Source organism: Bicyclus anynana, chromosome 1 (genome assembly GCF_947172395.1).
Source record: "Bicyclus anynana chromosome 1, ilBicAnyn1.1, whole genome shotgun sequence".
In the NCBI taxonomy this organism is placed as follows: domain Eukaryota; kingdom Metazoa; phylum Arthropoda; class Insecta; order Lepidoptera; family Nymphalidae; genus Bicyclus; species Bicyclus anynana.
Genome location: NC_069083.1, coordinates 12,325,558 through 12,339,390, shown reverse-complemented (window position 1 = coordinate 12,339,390; position 13,833 = coordinate 12,325,558). Strand labels below are relative to the sequence as shown.

The following is a 13,833-nucleotide window of genomic DNA, read 5'->3' as shown; positions in this document are numbered from 1 at the left end:
TTATAATATTCTACATAGGTCCTCGAATGTATGGAAAATTGGTATCATGATTAAATAATTTTAAAATCGTAAACAAATTTCATTTTATGGTACGCAAATAAGATCTTAAATTATAATAATGATTGTGTTCCTACATTGAAATATTTTCACGTTCCTGTTAGCTACGAGCCGTTTTATTAGTGTATCTCCTTGAAATGTATTTTCGTCGGCCACTGTATTTAGAATTCTTTTTGAAAAAACTAGGTTAAATTTTCTTTGGTTTGTTATTATTATGTACAAATGTATACACGCGAGTGCGTATAAAAGTGTATGTTTTATGAAGACTGTTATTTTTTCATATCTCTTCTCATTGCATAGGTATAATTTCCGGAGAAATTACTAGAGCGTATGGATAACTTTTTAAGTAACTAGGTATTTTTAATCAATTTTATATCAAACCTAAAAATAATGAATTTTGTTCAAAATCACCTTTATCTATTTTTTATTTATTGACAATTTTCCCGGTCTATATAGCGACGTTAAAACTGCATAAATAGAATGCGCACCCTTTGTGCAATTTTATCGAAGGTGTGCACGAAAATTGGCGCGTATATTCTCACATTATATACGTTCGATGAACTGCATAATAAGAGATATACGAGATCAGTTAAATCTACGCATGCATAACCGGTTCATACGTGACATCATGGCTGTATGGGTCTTTACCTGAAGGCTGACCACGGCCGAAACCCACCGCTAAAATTCAGACCAAATCTGACCCAACTAAGAAATTATTTATTCCTATATGCATCCCAGCTCCAACCCAAAATCTCTCAACTAACTGACGCAGAACCTCAGTTTTAAAAAAAATACCAGAAGGTCTTCTTTTACAAATAGCCTGTATTCTTGGGGAACGATACATTATAAAGCTGGGAGCAGTCGGGATGGACGGGAAATTTATCATTATTAGGGCACTCTTTGTATATTTTCAAAAGTTGGAGGTGCATGTCCCGGGCCGGTTTTGAACCTACGCCCTCCGAATCGAAGGCAGAGGTAATATCCACAGGGCTATCACGTCTGTCTTTTTTCTCTCTTTAAAAAAAAAATTATATATCACGTGTCTCAACGGTGAAGGAAAAACATCATGAGGAAACCTGCATACCTGAAAATTTTCTCAATTCTCTACGTGGGTGAAGTCTGCTAATCCGCATTTGGCCCGCGTGGTGGACTAAGGCCTAACCCCTTTCATTCTGAAAGGAGACAAGTGCGCAACAGTGAGCCGAATATGGGTTGTTAATGATGATGATTTTTTCTAAGCTTATTAATCAAATATATTTTCATTAATTTAAGAACAAGTTAATTATAATAATTATTAGGTGTGAAATTACTAGCGAATTATACCCTCATATTTAATTCGTTTGTTGGTAAACAGTGCAAATCGAGTATGGCTTTAGTATTTAGTTGAAAAATAAAAAGCCATGTTTATTATGATTAAACTAAACACATACAGGTATTCATAAAACAAACGCTGAGTTGACTAAACACGCTGGTTTATTCATATTCGTCAGCAAAACGTGAATACTTTTCATTTACTAGGTCGTCGTTACATTTAAAAGCACTGGTATAATTTTCAGGTCGCGGAAAAATCTTCAATGTCACCTCAATTTATTTTTACACTTCCTACATTTGCTAAAATGTAAACCGAGTCACATTTTAATTGATATACCTTTTCTTCAATATGCTATCGTTTTTATTTACCTTAAAATATATTGTTTCACTGAAAATATATTAATATAAAATAGATAATAGTAGTTAGTTTCTGATTAGAAAGTATAAATAAAATAATTACATATAAACAATTTGATTGACGCTCATTACAATAATGGACAGTTTTGAGACGAGTCATACGGTGCGGCGTGTGCGAAACGAAACGTGAATGTGGGGCAGTGAGGGGCATTAGAGGAGAGTGGGGCGCGGAGTGCAGGGGGGAGACACGAGGGCCAAGATGGCGTTGGTGAGGACGCCTCACGCCACGATCGATGGTCGTAACAGACATCGCGAGGCTACTCCACTCTATTTATATACGTTGCACACCATTTCTCACCGCGACGTGGAAGTAATAAATTTATTATTAGGAACTAAGCGACTGCTTAGTTTGTGATTCATGTAGGAGACCGCGTAACTGGCGGGTTAAATAATACCAACGTCGATGTCTTCTGTTAAATAAGTAGAGAGCTATGTGTGATGATGTTGCTATAATGTTAAAAAGGTCCCTAATAATCCAAGGAGTCGCGTTAATTTATAATTGTAAATTATTAGATTGTTATTCGATTGAGCCAAACCCAATTATATTGTAGCCATTAAAATTGATGCATTTAATAAAAACTTATGTGACGACTGTGACCTCATCTGTGTACAATATTTATTATTTAGTTTTCTTCATGATATACTAACGAATGCACGCGTTATCGAATGCGTTATATTTAGATTTTTTACAAATCTGTGTACAATATTTATTATTTAGTTGTCTTCATGATATACTAACGAATGCCCGCGTTATCGACCGCGTTATATTTCGATTTTTTACAAATCCCAAAGGAAACGTGCGGTTTTCCGAAATAAAATAGTAGCCTATGTGTTAATCTGTCTCTATTTTAAAGTTTTGAAAAATCGGCTTAGTAGTTTCAACGCATACACAAAAAACAGAGTAACAAACATCATTACATGTAGATACATCCATTCACACTAACTTTTACGTTTATAATATTAGTGATATAATGTATCAAAATAATTATATGTATAAAAAACACACTAAAGATTTAGTCGATTAAAATTAAATAAAGCTAACTCAGAGGTAATCCAAAATTATACTTTCATTTGTACTGACGAACGGCTAGAACATACATTTCAAAAATACTGACACAAAAGCAAAACATTTTGCCAACCCTTGAAAGTAGGGCAATACTAGGGAAATGTGGATGGCAGCCCTAATTTAGCTCTACATTCGTGAAGTAGGTAGAAGCGCCATCCGCGCGGAATGCTCTACTCATGTTTCTATTTATACATACGAAGCTCAGAATACATAGCAATTGTTATGTAGGCACTATCAGGTGCCAAACAATATAATTATGTATTCGTTAGAAATATAACAAAACTTTGAGTAAAGAGTGTAACTCAATTCTTACTAAACTCGTACTGTAAACAACACATATAACTGTAGGTCCTTTAAATTGTCGTTTAGTTTTCAAAAATAGCTTCCGTGACCACTGTGACGTCATAGTTTTTATAAATGCTTTATTATTTAAATTGTCCCGTTCGTATGTCTGTCTGTATTTGTAGTTTAATTTTAGAACTTTCTAGCGTCCAAATGAGCTCTACATAGGCAGTATCACTTCCGGGACAATGCAATAATGTTGTAGATACTATATAGTATATACCTAGCTGGTAGCTGGTTTGTTGATGGAAACGGGAAGTAACCATAAGTAAACTCACCAGTTTACTTATGGTATTGTAGATTAATAAAGCCGTCTAAGCCTCGAGAGGGCAGGCGCAAGGCAGTGCAGTAGAATATGTTTCGAACGTAATAGGTGTTGATTTTCCACTTAATATTAGCTTTTGATGACCTCCATGGCGCATCGGTATGCACAGTGGATTTACAAGACGGAGGTCCTGGGTTCGATCTCCGGTTAAGCGGATTAAGATTTTCTTAATCGGTCTGGCTTGCTAGTTACCACCCTACCAGCAAAGACGTACCGCCAAGCGATTTAGCGTTCCTGTACAATATCGTGTAGAAACCGAAAGGTGTGTGGATTTTCATCCTACTCCTAATAAGTTACCCCGCTTGTGCTTAGAATAGCTAAGCTAGAGCCAAAAATTTTCAAAGCTTGCTAATATTATAATAAAATGTAGTTATATAACAGTACATACACGTCAATATATAGGTAAGATACACATTAAATACGACTGTATTTTGCCCTCGTCATTATAAACAAAGAGATAAACCACAAGTACGCAACATCGTCTGACTGATAGTACATACTGGCCAAGTAAGCGAGATTCAGTCATGATGTCATCAAGTGATCGGTGACAAGTATGCGCATACTTAACAGTTAACATGTCCGTAACCTTGTGTTTACGATCTAGGAACTAAATATGTAGGTACTTGTACGTGTCATTACAATAATACACTTCCTTTAGTGTTTCTATGTCGACAGCTGCTACTAAGTACCCTTTTAGTGTGCTTATAATATTATTAGCATTTAAATCAATGTTCTTTGGTCTTTACAGCTACTAGTTCATGGTCTCTGGTCTATCACTAACAAACAGAAGCACAGGGGTTTCTTAATGAAACTTTGCATCAAAGAGCAAAAATGTTCGTTCTATGCCTAATTTCAATGGTACATAATTAAGTTAAATATAGCCAGTATACTTATGTCTGATGGTAGGCATCGGCAGTGGCTAGTTGCCACTCTACCGACAAACACATTTCGCCAAGTGATTTAGCCTTCCGGTATGATGTTGTAACTAAGTCCGCTACCATATTATACTGCACCAACACCAGGTGAGAACGCAAGCCACGGCCAACTTGACATTGAATAAAAATTAAAAAATCCCAATTTTGAAGTAAACCACTAAAATCTGTACAAATATAACCATAACGGAGATACTTGTATGCTGTGTATGAAAAAATATACGCGTCTTAACCACGACTTTTTTTAGACGGAAGTCATTTAAAATTAGTTTCATAAATTCAGCGCAAAATGTTCAAAAGAGAAACTTCCTACCAATGTTATTGTCTAAAAATAAGACTCGGCGACTTCCAAGTGTTTTATAAAACGTAACGGATTTTAAAAAGACGGTCAAGTGCCAGAAGGTCAGGCGTCAGCGTTTCCGAGCCGGACCGTAATCTCGTGTCGTAAAGATTCATAATTGTAGATATAATTAATGATTTAAGTACTGTGTTATTCCGCAAGATCTCCCTTTGTGTATTGTGGCCATTTACAGATGATTATTGTGACGAAGTATGCTTTTTTTATTATTTGACTAACTACGACGTGAAAATTGTGATAAGCGCATCATTGCTTATGACACCTATTCATAATAAGCATTCTGCAGTACATACTAATAATTACATATCATTTAGAATTAATCTCGACAGACCAACTGTCATTTACAACGTATTATTTTAAAATAAAACATTAAATCAACTGAGGAAATGTCATCTTTCTACTGTATGATATTCACGAAGGGTTACGTAGAACTTAAATTTCATATATGTCAACTAACATACGTCAAAGTGAGTGAATTAGTCTGCAGGTATAAGTCTTAAATCTTAAAGTATACGAGGAGTTTAATAAAGTGTAGAGTTTTTATTATGACGAGGTACAGTTCGTTTAGAGTAATCTGTCATAGTGACGTCATCATAATAATTCTTGAAGAAATTAGGGGTAGTAGACGCGGAGTGAATAGGGTAGATAGATACTCATAGATACATATAAATATTAAAGCATACGAGTAGGTTAATAAAAGTAGGTTATAAAAAAAAATAATAATAAGGCTTTTGTTATGACGAGGTACGGTTCGTTCAGAGAAATCTGTCGTAGTGACGTCATCATAACAATATTCTTGAAGAAATTAAGTGTAGTAGACGCGGTGTGAGTAGGGTGGATAGATACTCATAGATACATACGCTTCGCTGTCGTTTGTGAAAGTCTTTGCATTACAAACTCTCAGTCATCGACATTAGTGTCGATCTTCGAGTTGAGTGACCTTAGCATCGGACAGGCGTCTACTAAAAGTTGATTGCCTTCATTTATTGTTCAAGAATTTACGTTAGCTGTATACCTACCTGCTGCCCACTTGATTTATATTATAAAAATATATTTACGAATCACAATATTTTAAATGCCTCGAATAATTTGGCATTTCGAGGACGGTGTTTGAAGAAAAAAAAAACACAAGATGATTTGGCTGCGAATTATAATAATAGAAGTTTGGTCCGGGTCGCGTTTGGGGGCGTTGACCGCAATATTGAGGCAGCGCGAATGTCTGACGTAGTGTTAATGACCTTTTTTTTTGGTTGCGCTAGCGTCGTATTGCCCGGTGTTTAATTTAATCGAATCAAAAATCGATCAATTAATAGTTCGAATTACTTAATAACTGACGTTCTCTAGTTGGTCTAGCTCCACGGTTAATGAGTCGGACTCAAATCCAAAAGATCTTGGGATCGATGGATTATAATCATCGTGTAGACATTGTCGTATTCCATGAACATGCTTTTGCTCAGTTAAAAGGGAAACAGGTATTTTGGATTGTTCACAAATTTTAAACACATAACTGATATTTACCTATTTAATTTAGGATAATTATTTGATACTAACCCCGCGGTTTTATCCGTGAGAATTCGGGGATAAAATATAGCCTATGACACTCACAAATAAAGTGGCTTTCTAATGGTGAAAGAATTTCCAAAATCAATTAAGTAGATCAAGAGGTTAACCACAAACTTTACCTCCTTTAAATATTTGTATAGTTGAATCTTATATTGCATAAATGCATAAATGCTAAGAAATTACAGGCAGGGCTAGTTCCATCACTATCGGCAAAGACCTATTGACGACGGATTTTGGTTTTAAAGATTGTCATACTAATCCTAGTTTTCGCTTTGTTGGTAATACATTCCTAAATGTAGGAACACTCGACACACGTATGAAAATGTCCAGCGCAGAACGTCACTTAATTGAGATGCTAATAATTATAAGCAGATTTTAAATTCAAAGCTAAAATTACGCAGGTAAGTCTACCTAATAAAACCTTGACTAAGTCAACAAACGATTAGAAAATAATACGCCAGTAAGTATAAGTAAGTAGCGCTTACAAAAGTTGTACGTAAAACATGTAGGAGGCAGAGTTCGATATTAATACGTTGGACGCATGAATGAAATGGGCGCGGAACGTAAACAAGGAACGCACGAGGCCACGCACCCACTGCTTGCGGCCCGGTAGCTACTTTTACAGGCCCGCACAGTCTGTAGGTGGTGGTTTGTTTATAGTTTGATTCGTGCGAAGCGAGGTCTCCGGATTTACTTAAATGGATTTGTACATAACTCTTCTCTCAGATAGAGATCCAATTATATAAAAACGTAAAAGTTTGTGAAAACGTATGGATGTTTGTTACTCTTTCACGAAATAACTAAATATTTATCAGATTATAATGATACATTTACATTAGGTGGTGGTTTGTTTATAATTTGATAGGTGCGAAGCGAGGTCCCCGGATTTACTTAAATGGATTTGTACATTCTTCCTTTAGATAGAAATCCACTACTATAAACGCGAAAGTTTGTGAAGACGTATGGGTGTTTGTTACTTTTTCATGAAATAACTAAATATTTATCGGATTATAATGATACATTTACATTATATATATATATATTATATATTATTTATTATATAATATATATATATATATATATATATATATATATATATCTATACTAATATTATAAAGAGGTAAAGTTTGTAAGTTTGTAAGTTTGTAAGTTTGTAACAATTTTTTGAAATGGGGTAATCTTTGGAACTACTGGTCCGATTTTAAAAATTCTTTCACCAATAGAATGCTACGTTATCGGGGAGTGCTATAGGCTATATTTTATATTTATATCATATATGTATAGTAGGTGGTGGTTTGTTTATAATTTGATACATGCGAAGCGAGGTCTCCGGATTTACTTAAATGGATTTGTACGTAATTCTTCTCTTAGATACTGATCCACTAATATTATACACGCGAAAGTTTGTGGGGATGTAAATATACAGATGTTTCTTACTCTTTCATGCAATAACTATTCAGCGGAATTATACATCAGAATTAAACAGGAAGCAATTTATTAAGATTTTCTTTAATATGTATAGCTATTATAGAATATGGTTTCCTCGCGGTATAATGCTGTTTGATCTTGGCCAATAGGATGGTTACTAATTTCGGCGGAAGCCTATCTATCCTAGACCAGACCGCAGCCAATATAAAAATATATACTCGTAAAATCTTTAATATACACGGATTGGGAGTTAATTCTAGATAACATAATTAAAAGACAAGGCAACTCGGACTGCCAACTGCGCCAAATAATTCGTCAATCTGTGATCCGAACCCCCTTTTTAAGGGGCGTGCGCTTGAACAATGAGAGTCGAATTACAAATTACAATATTCATACTCGTAAAAGTTTGTAGGGTGTTACTCAAAAGCACATTCAAACATGATGTCCCGATAGTAATTTCTGTCTAACAAAGTCTGAAAAAGTTTATGATTTAATCAATAGGCTAGTTGATATTTTTTAAATGATCCTAAATAGTTCATTATCGTTCTACTAGATTGAAGTTTTTATTTTATATTTTTTTCGATACGTGATTACATGAAAATTTTAGTTTTTAAATATGTTTTTAACAATACGAGCCAAAACACCTCGGCCATGGTGGTCTAAAATTCAACTGTTTCATGACGTCACTATAACAAATACCTTACAAACAAAAATAGTTAACAATTAGTTTGACGTTTAATACATCAAGTAACATTTTGAAGTCACAAAATGGACGTCAGAGTTTTGGATGTTTGGAAAATTTAAAAAAATACTTGATTTTAAAATAAAGTTTTATATGAAATCCTTAACTTTTATTAATTAATATCGATATATTTCGAACCCTTATTCCATGTACTATGCGAAATTAATATTATTTAGGTACTTATCTTAAATTTGATATGAGTCAACTACCCTATTTTGTAACTATGAAACAAGTTTATCTCAAAAGTTGTTTCTTTTGGCCCAGTATAACTGTAATCACATCCTGTATATAATGATTACATTACTATACCTACTAGTCGCTAGTTATTAATTATTATTATTAAATATAAATAATAAAAATTACATATATTATAGTACACTTGATGTTGATACTTTTATTTAAAAACTTTTTTGAGTTTATTTACTTTATATTATAACCTTGAAAAGTGAATCCTCGTGGTATACAGTTTTTTAAACAGCAGAATATCTGTATATGTATAAATAGAAGGATGGAAATAATTTCAGAAGCCTACCTGCTGTCATTCCTCATTAATATTTTATTAGATAGACAAGCAAATACCTAATTAGTTCATATTATGTAGGTACTCATCTATAATATGTTGGTTTATTTTTCGGCTATGAATTTTGAGTATGTTTTATTAACTCATAAGAAGCCTGAAACTGCAGTAGGTCATAAAGTAAGTTGAAGTAGATAGATAGATATAAAATAGAAACATAAGAGTCAATTAACTGTATATACAACACAACATGACCTTCTAGTGTTTCACTAAGATACGTAGTAGTAGATATATAGTCAGCGGTATAAGAATCTACGGATAAGTAGTAATTTATTCGCCTATTATAACAGCCCACTGGCATGGCCTGCAGGCCAATTGACTATCTTTGAAGTATGTTAGTTGAAATTTAAGAAATTGAGATTCTTTAATCTTAATCATCATCATCCGGCGCCTACTGACAACTAACTCTTCGTGGATATCATACAGTGGGTAGATGACATTTCTCAGTTGATTTGATGTGTATTTTAATAGGTTGTTAATAAAGACCAAATTAATGAATTATTAGGGCATTAGCATACATAAGAAACATACATTCCCTTACTTACGACCACGCTACTTTATTGCTGGTTGGCGAGTTTAGGGAGATAATGCTTGACTTTATCGATCACTTTTAGACGTTAATGATAACGACCGGTTCCGACGGCTTAACGTGCTCGCACTGAGTAACACTCACACACTATTTTTTAACTCCAGCTGAGAACTTTTACTGAGAACTTCTCGGAAGAAAGAAAAGCTCGATATATCATTACTTCCCAGCTGTCCTATTCACTATTTTGTTCTATATTAACCTATTATCGGAAACATCAAATGAATTGACAAAATGTCATCTACCTATATAAGATATCCACCAGTAGACAACGCATGACATTTGTTACATATAGAATCTCAATTTCGTATATGTCAACTTTCGTATAATATTAACTAGCATACGTCAAAGTTAGTGAATTAGCCTGCTGGACCCAGAACCGTACCCAGGACCTCATTCTCTAAAGAGACCAGCATAGTCCGATGGGACAGCAGACCGACACCTGTAAAAGATCAGGCGCAGGACCGACAACTTTACGCGTATCCGAGGCAAAGGGGTCCTCCAACCAACCAACACCGCCCACATATTTTATTAAATATGCACAATATATGTGATATCTTTATCGGTAGGTATATAATTCCTAAGGAATACAATAATATAGTGAATTCATATTGTACATTAAATAATTGTTTGAAAAGAGCTTAAGGTTATACCTTGTACATTACGCTCGCTATTTACGCACGTAGGTATATATCAGTCATGACTCGTAATCGAACACAAGGCCGACTACATTGTTCCTATGTGCGATCAACAGCTTTTATCGTTCGGTCATTTGGACTTGCCGACAATGTCAAGGCTACGCAGGAAATAATATCACCTATTTTTTATCAGTAATCAATCAATAAGAAAAACGTCAAAAGGTCGTTTGTAAATTTTTAAAAAAATCGCGTAATAGTTATTCTACATGGCTTCGCCTGTGTAAACGTTTTTTTTTTATATAATTAGTTTTCTGGATAGTACCTTTCATTTTGTGAATGGTTGTTCTATCTAATTTTCTGCACATGACGATGCGTGAAAGCGCAAAATAATCTTAACTTTCGCATTTATAATAGTAGTATGGATTCCAACTAAATGAAAACGTGTACTTGAATTAAATAATAAAACAATCTGTTGCATTAGGATTAGATGCTATTGGGATTTCAGTCCACCGCGGTAGCCTTACAAAATAAAACCATTTATACTTACACTACACACGCTACCTACCAAAAACTCAATAAATATGCTAAGTTGTTTTGAAATATCCCCACTATACAGCCTTATTGATATATTGTTCCAGGAAAAGGGTACTTCATTACCAGCACAACGTTTGAACAAATATCCGTCGAAAGGTCTACTAAAACACATACTGCAGCAAACATACAATCAAGCAGTGTCAGATCCTGACAAATTGAACCAGTATGAACCTTTTTCGCCGGAGGTGAGTTTAATTTAATAATAAGGCCCCATTCACACAATCGAATCACGCGCACTTGATCTACTCATTTATAGATTGTGGAACCAAGTTTGTGGATTGATGCTTCCTCACATTTATGTATGAAGTTATTTAAGAGGCGGATAAGCAAAAGTACCGCATAACCAGTGCTATGAATGACGAATAGGCGTCTACTTCTGGACTTCTAGGGACTTCCAAATACATCAGTCTTGACGGTGGACGACGTCCACCTAGTAGGAGGTCGACAAACACTGCGTACTCCAGTGCGAGTTCGCCATTTTATTGCCTTGACACCCCAACATCCACCGGTTCTTCGAACTATGAGCCCCATCCTTTATCATTTTAGCTTTGCAACTTGTTGAGCTATGTCGTAAACTTTGGTTCTTCTGCAATGCTTCTCATTTCTGAATCGATCACGCAGAAATACTGCATAGCATAGCTCTTTCTATCGGCCTCTGAGCCTTATGAGGCCAATAGTTAGCGACCAAGTCTGGAATTCGTAGTTCCTCACTGGCAACACTCACTATTCAATACGCAATAAATAAATATCATTGAGCGGTAACGATCACACACCGTCAAGTATACCGTCAAGTCTGCAGGGACCTTAGGGATGTGGAAAAAATATATCGAAATATTGTTATGGGTATGGTTTCGATATTTGTTTTACAACATAAATTGTGAATCAAAGTTTTGTCGCCAATAAAAATGAATGATGCTTTGGAGAAGTACAACTTGACAGCCAGATTTCTGTGTTTGTTTGCAGGTGTACGGTGAGACGTCGTATGAGCTGGTGTGCCAGATGATCGAGCAGATCGACATCACGGCGGAGGATGTGTTCGTGGACCTGGGCTCGGGCGTGGGGCAGGTGGTGTTACAAGTAGCCGCCGCCACACCCTGCAGGATATGCTTCGGAGTAGAGAAAGCTGAAGTGCCCAGCAGATATGCATCGGTTTGTTCCTATACTATTCTATTGGGAATCTTATGGAATAAGAGTACATCTTCCTCATTTTTACAGGCTGCGTTTGTCAGCACATGCTCCTATTACTATACTATTTTAGGCGACCTGTCTGGCGCAGGTAGTGCTGTGGTTCACAATGGAGAGGTCCTGGGTTCGATTTCCAGCACGGATCAGTTTAGGATTTATTTTCTAAATTAACTCAGGTCTGGTCTGGTCTGGTGGTAAGCTTCGGCCGTGGATAGTTACCACCCTATTGGCAAAGAAGTAGCGATTTAGCGTTCAGGTACGATGCCGCGTAGAAACCCTAGAAACCGAACTTCCAACTTAGACTAAATGAATAAATAAATAAAAATAAAATAGCCTTTTATTTTGAACAGCTTTTGGTTACATGAGTGTTGTGTTTGATTTAATTGATTATATTATGTCCCGCTGTTCAAAGTGTCTTCTGACATAGGCCTCCTCCAGCTGCTTCCACTGCACCCTGTCAGCCGCAACTCTGGTCCAGCGTGGCCCCAGGGTTAGGCGGATGTCGTCCTCCCACCTTCTTATTGGACGTCCACGTTGTCTGGTACTGTCCCTTGGGTACCAGAGTGTCACCTGCTTGCTCCATTTATCTGTTGTGCAGCGCAACATGTGTCCCGTCCAACGCCATTTCAAGAGGTCGATTCTAATGAGAACATCAGCGAGTTTTGTCCTATGTTTTATCTCACTTGAGGTGATCCTGTCCTTTAGTCTTATACCCAAAATACTTCGTTCCATTGCCCTCTGACACTTAGCTAACTTTTCTCTATGTTTTTGTGTCAGGGACCAAGTTTCGCTTCCGTATGTTATACAAGGGAGTATAGACGTATTGAAGGTTTTCCTCTTAATGGACATATTTATTTCTTTGCTTTTCATTATTTCCTTTAGTGACCAGTATTGTCTCCACCCACTAGCAATTCTCTTGTTTACTTCTTTTGACATTTGGTCTATAGGAGCAATTATCTGACCCAAATACACATACTCTTGTACATACTTGAGCTTATTTCCATCCAGAACTATATCAACCTCTTTTGAGTTAGTCATTAGTTTTGTTTTTGCAGTATTCATTAAACTTAGACTGCCAGTCACTTATCATCAGGTGAGATTGCAGTCAAGAGTTAACATGTCATAGAATAAAAAAGGATAAGTAATTACGCTAGTCATACGAGAAAATGTAGTTTTTTTGGTCTTGTTCGCCACTTGCTAAATACTATGACAGAAGAATCCAGGGCCTGTTCGAAGTTCAAAAGGTCGTGGGTTTGATTCCCACCCACTCCCAAGTACAGGCTTTTCAGTTGTCCCCAAATAAGCAAACAGCTGCAGTGAATGTTGGTCATATTATAAGGTAATAAATTTTTTTTTTATAAAAACCTTTTAATAAGACTACCTGATCTTCATGCGACATTTCCAGTAAGGTCTGTCGATACTTCAAGGCAGATGATAACTTATAATTTAAAAAAAAAACGTTTATTTCGGTAACATCAATAACAGTTCATCAATATCAAGGAACTTAATTTGTATGGAAACATGAAAGAAAGTTTATTGGCCTGTTTAAATTAAGGTTATCTTTAGTTGATACGCTTAATGCTTAGCCTAGAAAACAATAAAATATTCCGTGAACTCTTGTTATTTCTTTAATTTAACAGTAATTACTACTTCTAACAAACTTAAAAATTGTTCTAATTCATCACGAAATCTCGAAAACTGCCTGACGTGAA

The 13,833-nt window shown here is 35.6% G+C and overlaps 1 protein-coding gene across 2 annotated transcripts in view; it reads left to right on the top strand.

The window, feature by feature from the left end:
- LOC112054178 (histone-lysine N-methyltransferase, H3 lysine-79 specific) overlaps window positions 1-13,833 on the top strand; it is a 40,798-nt gene that overhangs the window by 13,209 nt on the left and 13,756 nt on the right. For both annotated transcript variants that reach the window (XM_052889599.1, XM_024093865.2), the window contains exons 4-5: window positions 10,981-11,121; window positions 11,900-12,085. In XM_052889599.1, coding sequence (XP_052745559.1) covers window positions 10,981-11,121; window positions 11,900-12,085 — 327 coding nt within the window. The remainder of the gene's footprint in view (window positions 1-10,980; window positions 11,122-11,899; window positions 12,086-13,833) is intronic.